This window comes from Scyliorhinus torazame, chromosome 13 (genome assembly GCF_047496885.1).
Source record: "Scyliorhinus torazame isolate Kashiwa2021f chromosome 13, sScyTor2.1, whole genome shotgun sequence".
NCBI lineage: Eukaryota > Metazoa > Chordata > Chondrichthyes > Carcharhiniformes > Scyliorhinidae > Scyliorhinus > Scyliorhinus torazame.
The window spans coordinates 194256460-194265906 of record NC_092719.1 but is presented as its reverse complement, the minus strand read 5'-3'; the positions used below and the strand labels follow the sequence as shown (position 1 = coordinate 194265906).

Here is a 9447-nt window from a genome sequence, read left to right as displayed (position 1 = left end):
CCCAATGCAGGGTCCACCATGTCAGGGCTATGCTTGAAAATACTTGAACCAATTCACCCTTGCGTGAATCCTGGCTGAGAGCGCTGGAGCATCACAGGAGGGGGGGCTAGCTTCTAGCCAGTTAATCGGATGCAAATTGGCACAAATGACCCATTTTCATGATGCCACAGGTGTGGGATGTGTATATCGCTGCCGCCAGAGGTGGGGACACAAGCACTAGATTGGCACCCTGCGCCAATCCTGATTTTCGGCTGACGCTCCATTCTCCACTGGATCAGGTAACCTGCTACTGGTGGGATGCAAAGGAGAACACACCCCATGGTTTTCCTGGAGAATTCTTCACAACTTCCTCCGTCCAACTGATTTGTCCTCACACTTAGAACAAATGCAGACAAATAGGGTTAGCTTAGATAGGCTTTTTGGTTGGCATGGAACAGTTTGGGCTGAAGTGCCCTTCTCTGTAGATTCTATGATTCTATTTGATGCAGAATAACTTTACCCTCCTTGTGAACTACCTTCCCAAAGGTGCTGGGAGGGCAGAAGTTAGAGGTGGTGTGACGGGGTGGGTGGTGGTGTGACGAAAGGGGGGGGGTGTTGTGTCGGGGGGTGTGGTGTGTCGAGGGGATGTGGTGTGTCGAGGTGGTGTGGCGTGTTGGGGGGGGGGGGGTGTATGGCGGGGTGTGGTTTGTCGGGGGAGTGTGTGGCGGGGTGACGGGAAGGGGGGGTGAGGGGGGTGGTGGTGCGTCTGGGGAGGGGGTGGTGTGTCGGCGGGGTGTGGTGTGTCGGGGGGGGTGTCGGGGTGACGGGAAGGGGGGGTGAGGGGGGTGTCGGGGGTTTGGTGTGTCGGGGGAGGGGTGGTGTGTGGGGGGGGTCGGGGTGGGTGTGTGTCGGGGGGGGGTTGGTGTGTCGGGGTGGTGGTGTGTCGGGGGGGGTTGGTGTGTCGGGGTGGTGGTGTGTCGGGGGGGTGTTGGGGTTGTCAGGGGGGTGGTGGTGTGTCTGGGGTGGGGGCGTGTGCCTGGGGTGGGGGTGGTGTGGCGGGGTGGGGGTGGTGTGTCGGGAGGGGGGGGGTCCGGGGGGGGGGGGGGGGGAGTGTCGGGGGGGTGGTGGTGTGTCTGGGGTGGGAGTGCTGTGTCTGGGGAGGGGGTGGTGTGTCCGGGGAGGAGGTGGTGTGACGGGGTGGATGGTGGTGTGACCGGGGGGGGGGGGTGTCAGGGTGGGTGGGTATCGCAGGGTGTGTGTCGGGGGGGGGGGGGGGTGTCAGGGGGGTTGTCGGGGGGGGGTGGTGTTGTGTCTGGGGAGGGGGTGGTGTGTCCGAGTAGGGGGTGGTGTGACGTGGTGGGTGGTGGTGTGACGAGGGGGGGGGGGGGGGGGGGATGTTGAGTCGGGGTGTGTGTTGTGTCGGGGGGGGAGGCGGTGTCAGGGGGGGTGTCGGGGGCGTGGTGTGTCGGGGGGGGGATGTCGGGAAGGGGGGGCTGTTGGGGGGGTGGTGGTGGTGTGTCTGGGGAGGGGGTGGTGTGACGGGGGGTTGTTATGTCGGGGGGGGTGTCGGGAGTTTGTGTTGGGGGGGATGTCAGGGTAGTGTGTCGGGGGGTGGTGTGTCGGGTGGGGGTGCAGGGGGGGGTCCCGGGAGGGGTGGTGTGACGGGGGGTGGGGTGGTGGTGTGTCAGGGAGGATGGGGGGGTGTCCGAGGAGGTGTGTCAGGAGGGGGGGTGTCGGGGGGTGGGGGGGTGTCGGGGGTCTGTGTGTCGGGGGGGGGGGGGGGAAGAGTCAGGGGGGGGGGTGTCCATGGGGGAATGTGTCAGGGGGTGGAGTGTTGGAGTGTCCGGGGGGGGTTGTGTCAGTAGGGTGGGTGTCGGGAGGGGGGGGGGGAGGGGTGGTGTTGAGGGGGTGGTGTGGTGTCAGGGGGTATGGAGTGTTGGGGTGGGTGGTGTTGTGTCGGGGGGTATGGAGTGTTGGGGGGGGGGGGGTGTCCGGGGAGGGGGTGGTGTGACGGGGTGGGTGGTGGTGTGACGAAGGGGGGTGGGGGGGGGGTTGTGTCGGGGTCGGGGGGGGGGGGGTGTGTCAGGGGTTGTGGTGTGTCTGGGGTGTGTGCTGTGTCGGGGGGTGGGGGTGTCGGGAAGGGAGGGGTGAGGGCGGGATGTGACCGGAGGGGGGGGGGGTGTTGTATCGGGGGATGGGGGTGTCAGGGCGGGGTGTGTGACAGGGGGCTGGTATGTTGGGGAGGTGTCTGTGGGGGTGTGGTGTCTGGGGGGTTTGTGTCGGGGTGTCGGGAAGGGGGGGTGAGGGGGGGGGTCGGGGTGGGGGTGGTGTGTCGGGGGGGGTGTATCGGGGTGTGTGTGTGTTGGGTGGTTGGTGTGTCTGGGGTGGTGGTGTGTCGGGGGGTGGTGTGTCGGGGGTGGTTGTCAGAGGGGTGGTGGTGTGTCTGGGGAGGGGTGTTGTGTCCTGGGAGGGGGTGGTGTGACGGGGTGGGTGGTGGTGTGACGATGGGGGGGGGAAGTGGTGTGTCGGAGGGGGTGTCTGGGCGGGGGGGGGGGGTCCGGGGAGGGGGGGGGGTGTGTCCGGGGAGGGGGTGGTGTGTCCGGGGAGGGGGTGGTGTGGCCGGGGAGGGGGTGGTGTGGCCGGGGAGGGGGATGGTGTGGTCGGGGAGGGGGTGGTGTGGTCGGGGAGGGGGTGTTGTGACGGGGTGGATGGTGGTGTGACGAGGAAGTGTGGGGTGTCTTGGGGGGGGGGGTTGTCAGGGGGGTGGTGGTGTGTCTGGGGAGGGGGTGATGTGTCGCTGGGGGGGGATGTCGGCGGGGGGGGGGGTTTGGGTCGGGGGGGTGGTGTGTCTGGGGAGGGGGTGATGTGTCGCTGGGGGGGGGGGGATGTCGGTGGGGGGGGGGTGGTGTGTGTCTGGGGAGGGGGTGTGTTGGTCGGGGGGGGTGGTGGTCGGGGGGGGGTGATGTGTCGGGGGAGGGGGTGTGTTGGTCGGGCGGGGGGTGATGTGTCGGGGGGGTGTCGGGGGAGGGGGTGTGGTGGTCGGGGGGGGTGATGTGTCGGGGCAGGGGGTGTGTTGGTCGGGGGGGGTGATGTGTCGGGGGGGGGTGTCGGGGGAGGGGGTGTGGTGGTCGGGGGGGGGTGTCTGGGGAGGGGGTGATGTGTCGGGGAGGGGGTGATGTGTCAGGGAGGGGGTGATGTGTCGGGGGGGGTGGTGTGTCTGGGGAGGGGGTGATGTGTCGCGGGGGGGGGGATGTCGGCGGGGGGGGGGTGTGTTGGTCGGGGTGGTGGTGTGTCTGGGGAGGGGGTGATGTGTCGCTGGGGGGATGTCGGCGGGGGGGTGTCTGGGGAGGGGGTGATGGGTCGCTGGGGGGGGATGTCGGCGGGGGCGGGGGGTGTTGGTGGTTGGGGAGGGGTGTGTCTGGGGAGGGGGTGATGTGTCGCTGGGGGGGTGTCGGTGGAGGGGATGTGGTGGTCGGGGGGGTGATGTGGGGGGGGTCGCTGGGGGGGTGTCGGGGAGGGGGTGTGGTGGTCGGGGGGGGTGTCTGGGGGGGGGGTGATGTGTCGGGGGGGGTGTCGTGGGGGGTGTCGGGGCAGGGGGTGTGGTGGTCGGGGGGTTGTCTGGGGAGGGGGTGATGTGTCGGGGGGGGGGGTGTCGGTCGGGGGGGGTGATGTGTCATGGGGGTGTCGAGGGAGGGGGTGTGGTGGTTGGGGGGTGGTGTCTGGGGAGGGGGTGATGTGTCGGGGGGGGTGTCGGTCAGGGGAGGGGGTGGTGTGTCGGGGGGGCGGGGGGTGGTGTCGGGGGTGGGGGGGTGGTGGTCGGGGGGGGGGTGTCTGGGGAGGGGGTGATGTGTCGGGGGGGGGGGTGTCGGTCGGGGGGGGTGATGTGTCGTGGGGGGTGTCGGTGGAGGGGATGTGGTGGTCGGGGGGGTGATGTGGGGGGGGGGTCGCTGGGGGGGTGTCGGGGAGGGGGTGTGGTGGTCGGGGGGGGGGGTGTCTGGGGAGGGGGTGATGTGTCGGGGGGGGGTGTCGGGGGAGGGGGTGTGGTGGTCGGGGGGGGGGGTCTGGGGAGGGGGGTGATGTGTCGGGGGGGGGGTGTCGGTCGGGGGGGGTGATGTGTCATGGGGGGTGTCGGGGGAGGGGGTGTGGTGGTCGGGGGGAGGGGGTGTGGTGGTCGGGGGTGTCTGGGGAGGGGGTGATGTGTCGGGGGGGGGGGGGGGGGGGGCTCAGTGACTGAGGGGGTGGGGTCGAGCTGCCTCCCTTTGCCGGGCCCGCCCGGTGCAGTGGTCACCGGCCCCCGCTGACGGGAGGGCTGCTCCTTTCCCGGTGCGGTCGGGCCCGTGAAAGGTCAGCGTTGGAAAGGGCGAATCGCGCTGGGGGCAGAGGGAGGACCCGAGCTGAGGAGCTTTGCTTTTTGCTGCATTAAAGCTGCTGCTTCACCCATCTCCCTTCCGCCATTGCTCATCCCGGCCTCGCTTGGGAAATCTACCCCGCGTCTCCTGCAGAGCTGAAAGCCCGGCCAGCAATGCTGCTGAGCCGCCGGGTAAAACACTTGATGAATTTAGTTCCCGGGAAGGGACGGTTCGGGGTTTACCGCTTCTTGCCCTGTTTTTTCGTCCTGGGCGGTGTGCTGGAGTGGATCATGATAAACGTCCGCATTGGGCACGAAACGTTTTGTAAGTAAGACTCGAGTGACTTCCGCGTGTTTCACTGACTGCGAGTTAAACCCTCGATCGGGGAGGTGCTCATTCCTCCCGAGCGGTACTGAATGTCTGAAATTATCCAATTGAAGAGATCTTGGGAATCTGTCTGTGGGTGATTCTTGCTCTTCGCTGCTGCTTCCAGGGTTTCTGGCCATTTGCTTCACAAAACCAACTGATCTGACCAAGTAAAATTAAAATATTGGAGTAGGCCTTCTGGAACCTGTGGTTCAATAAGACCATGGCTGGTTTCATCTTGGCCTCATTTGGATATTTCAATGACAGTTCTCCCAAATGCAAAATTCCAAAGATTCATGATCCCCTGAGAGAAGAAATTCCTCTTCATGCTGTCGTAAATGTAAATCGCTTATTGTCACAAGTAGGCTTCAAATTAAGTTACTGTGAAAAGCCCCTAGATGCCACATTCCGGCGCCTGGGTAAATTATTATTCTGAAGATATACCATGCGCCTTATCCACAAAATCTCTACAGTGCAGAAGGAGGCCATTTGGCCCATTAAGCCTTGACCCTCTGAAAAAGCAGCTCCCTACCTAGGCTCACTCCCCCCACCTTACCCCCGTAACCCCCACCTAACCCGAACACTAAGGGGCAATTTAGCATAGCCAATCTACCTACCCTGCACGTCTTTGGACTGTGGGAGCAAGCCAAAAGGCACCCACACAGACACGGAGAAAATGCAAACTCCACACAGTCACCCAAGGCTGGAATCAAATCTGGGTCTCTCTGGCACTGAGGCAGCTCTGTGACACCATGATAGTTCTAGATTCCCCATGAGAGGAAACATGCTAAAACTTTGAATATATTCAAGAGGCAGCTGGAAATAGCAGTTGAGGAGAATGGGATCAAAGGCTATGGGGAGAAAGCAGGATTAGGCTATTGAGTTGGATGATCAGCCATGATCGTGATGAATGACGGAGCAGGTTTGAAGGGCTAAAAGGCCTCCTCCTGCTCCTATCTTCCATGTATTTATGTAACATCAACCCTGTCAGGCCCCTCAGTATGTTATATGTTTCAATAAGATCACCTCTCATTCTTTCACATCTCAAATGAGTACAGTCCCAACCTGTATTCTAGTTGATGTCTCACTAATCCCCTGTAAAGTTGTGGCAAGACTTTCCTACTTTTATACTCTCCTACGACCAACATAAGGTGTGCCGTAGCTCTTAGGAATTCACTTTGATGACTTCTGGTTGTGGCGATGCACTGCTAAGCCGCACGTTTTGGCAGCTCCCGTTCTAAGGGACTTTTGGGCTCTTTTTCGGGAGCCCCAACGGAAATTTCTTCGGTCCAAACCCAGTGTGGGGTGACGAAGGAAGGAGTCTCCCCGGGTGTGTATGGAAAGGATCGGTGGTAGTGGCCAGATTGCGAAGGATCCTTTGGAGCAACGGCAGAGAAGAGAAGGAAGAAGCAAGATGACGACGGATGGAGCCCAGACGACATGGGGCCCGGACCAGCAGGAATTCCTCTGAAGGTGTGTGGAGGAGTTAAAGAAGGAGGTGCTGGCGCCGATGTTATTGGCAATCGAAGGGCTAAAAGAAACACAAAAGGTTTTTTTTATATAGCTGAAACACAACTTCTGCCGCTTTGTATTTGTCCTCTGGATATATTCAACAGCATTCCATTAGTCTCTTGATTGATTTCTGTACCTGTTCTTGTTGTTTTAATATCTGTGTATCTGTGTCTTTTTGGACCTCCACTGCTTCTAGCTTTTCACCATTTAGAAAATATCCTGTTCTATTCTTTGTAGGTCCGAAGTGGATAACCTCACATTTGCTGTTGAAATCTATTTGCCACAGTTTTCCCCATTCATTTAATCACTCAGTTTATATTTGTGTACTTTTATGCTTCCATCTACACTACTTACAATGCCCCTAGCCTTGTGCCATAACCAAATTGTGATATTTCCTATCCCATCATCTACGTCGTTATTAATTACGATGAATACTTGAGGCCCAAATGGATTCTTGCAGGACAGACCTCGTCATATCCTGCCAATTATTCCAACTGTCACTCTCTTGCCACTCAGGCAATTTCCTAACCAGGTCAATAATTTGCCTTCAATTCCAGAAACTTCAACTTTATTGAGCTATTATTAAAGTATCCAGTCACCTCAAACTTAATTATCGACTAGTGACAAAGCTATCCTCGTTGGTTTCCCTTTGTCACCTTATTAAACAGCAGAGTGACATGCAGTGTTCTCATTTTTATTTATTCTTTCACAGTATGTGAGCATCACTGGCTAGGCCAGCTTTGATTGCCCATCCCTCATTGCCCTTGAGAAGGTTGATGATGAGCTGCCTTCTGGAACTGCTGCAGTCCAGGGTGCAGGTAACCCACAGTGCTGTTAGGATGGGGGTTCCAGGATTTTGACCCAGCGATAGCGAAGGAACAGTGATATATTTCCCAGTCAAGAAGGTGTGTGGCTTGGAGGGACATTTCCAGGTGGTGGTGCTGCCATTCATCTGCTGCTCTTGTCTTTCTCGGTGGTAGAAGTCACGGGTTTGGAAGGTGCTGTTGAAGGAACCTATATGAGTTGCTGCAGTGCATCTTATAGATGTTACACACTGCTGCCTCTGTACATTGGTGGCGGAGGAAGCAGATGTTGAAGGTGGTGGATAGGTTACCAATCAAACAGGCTGCTTTGTCCTGAATGATGTTCAGCTTGTGTGTTGTTGGAATGGCACTCATCCAGGCAAGTGGAGAGTATTCCATCACAATCCTGACTTGTGCCTTGTAGCTGATGGACTTTGAAAAGTCAGGAGGTGATTTATTCTCTGTAGTATTCCCAGCCTCTGACCTGCTCATGTAGCCACAGTATTTATATGGCTGGTTCAGTTCAATTTCTGGTCAATGGTAACACCCAAGATGTTGCTAGTGGGGCATTACCATCACCATCCTAGCACCCTGACAGTGCCACCTGGTGGGCTAGCCAGCAGGAAGTGACTCTTAACTGCGGCCTTGACAGAGAAAAACTTCCCAAGGCTAAAGAAAATGGCAAAATGTCATTGAATAGTGAGGTGTTTCTCAGTGTTGCAGCACCAAGAAATACCCTGCTAAACTTGCCCAAAACCAGACATAGATTTTTTCCCCCAGTTAAAACGTGCCCTACGTCTCTATTTATAAAACCCTGCATCCTGTATGCCCTTTTAAAAAATATATATATATAATTATTAAAGTTTTTTAACACTATTTTTCTCCCTTACAAACAATAACCCCCCCCCCCCTCGTAACAAAAAAAAACGAGAAATCGCGCAGAGCAAGATATATACATGGCAAAATGATATATTTACACAGCTTTGTACACTGGCCCTCACTGTATGCCCTTTAACTATTTTCTCAACCTGCCCTGCCACCATCAATGATTTGTGCCCATATACCCCATGTTTCTCTGTTTCTGCATGCCTTTTAGAATTCTACCTCTTATTTTATCTCCTTGTATCTCCTTGATCTACCTAGCAAAATATATAATTTCAGATTTATTTACATTAAATTCCATCTGCTACATGTCCGCCCATTCTACTTCCTGTCTGCGTCCTCTTGAAGCCCATCATTAACTTCCTCACAACTCACAATACTTCCAAATTTTATGTCATAGAACATAGAATTTACAGTGCAGAAGGAGGCCATTTGGCCCATCGAGTCTGCACCGACCCTTGGAATGACTACCCCACTTAAGCCCACACTTCCACCCTATCCCAGTAACTCCTCCTAACCTTTTTGGACACTTAAGGGCAATTTAGCATGGCCAATCCACCTAACCTGCACATCTTTGGACTGTGGGAGGAAACCGGAGCACCCGGAGGAAACCCACGCAGACATGGGGATGATTTGAAAGTCTCCTTTCTGGCTGAAATCGTACCATATGAAATAAATTTGGCCTGTGGTGGGTATTAATTTTTAAATTCCTCAAGCTTACTTCCTTTTCTGAACTCATTGATTTTGTTGTCTTTCTAGATGATGTGTACCGAAGAAAACGTTCTGAACGACAGTATCAGCAGACATTGGAAGAACTGCCAACATCTGGAAATCAGCTGCCTTCTAAATAAGTCATTTATACATAATTAGCTAATTCACTACTGAATAATGAGTATTTTCTATTCAAAGTCAATGTCTTCCTGAGATTTATATTTTATTACATTATAATGAATACATAGCGTGTTTTGAAAGAAATGTAGCATTTCATTTTATTTTGTTTGAAATGTATTAAATTGACTCAATTAAAATAAAGAACTTTTGTTCTATATTGCACTTCGATACATCCTCAGGGTATTCCTAAGCACTTATCAACTTGTTAAACTATAGTCGCCCACAATGTTACGTAGCATTATGCAGGTAGCAAGATCTTATACACAACAATCAAGATAAGCAACAAATGAATTTGTATTTGATGGTGTTGGGGGAGAAATGTTGATCAGGATACTGGGAGTGCTCCTTGCTCCTTGTGAAATTTCATGGTCCCTTTTTGGTCCACCAGTAGAGGAGTTAAGTTGAATATCTTGGCCAAAAGCTGGCACCTTCAGCATCACATTCTCCCAGTGCTTCATCACACTATCAGGTTAGAACATGCATTCATTTCCTGGAATGAGACTTGAATCCCAAATTTCTGATTCAGAGATGTACTACTGACTGAACAGAACCAAACAGTGCAGAACAAAGGAACATAAATATGGCCACTAACAAATTAAATAAATATTTTATGAGGAATTTCTTTACTTGAAGTGGTGAGAATGTGAAACATGTTCCACATGGAA

At 55.5% G+C, this 9447-nt stretch overlaps 1 protein-coding gene across 1 annotated transcript; it reads left to right on the top strand.

Annotated features, from left to right (window-relative positions):
* The first annotated feature begins 4214 nt into the window (after window positions 1-4214).
* uqcc5 (ubiquinol-cytochrome c reductase complex assembly factor 5) lies at window positions 4215-8950 on the top strand. Its single transcript, XM_072472661.1, has 2 exons — window positions 4215-4652; window positions 8651-8950. Exons 1-2 carry the CDS (start codon window positions 4502-4504, stop codon window positions 8740-8742), a joined length of 243 nt encoding a protein of 80 aa, XP_072328762.1. The 5' UTR covers window positions 4215-4501; the 3' UTR covers window positions 8743-8950.
* The last annotated feature ends 497 nt before the right edge of the window (window positions 8951-9447 follow it).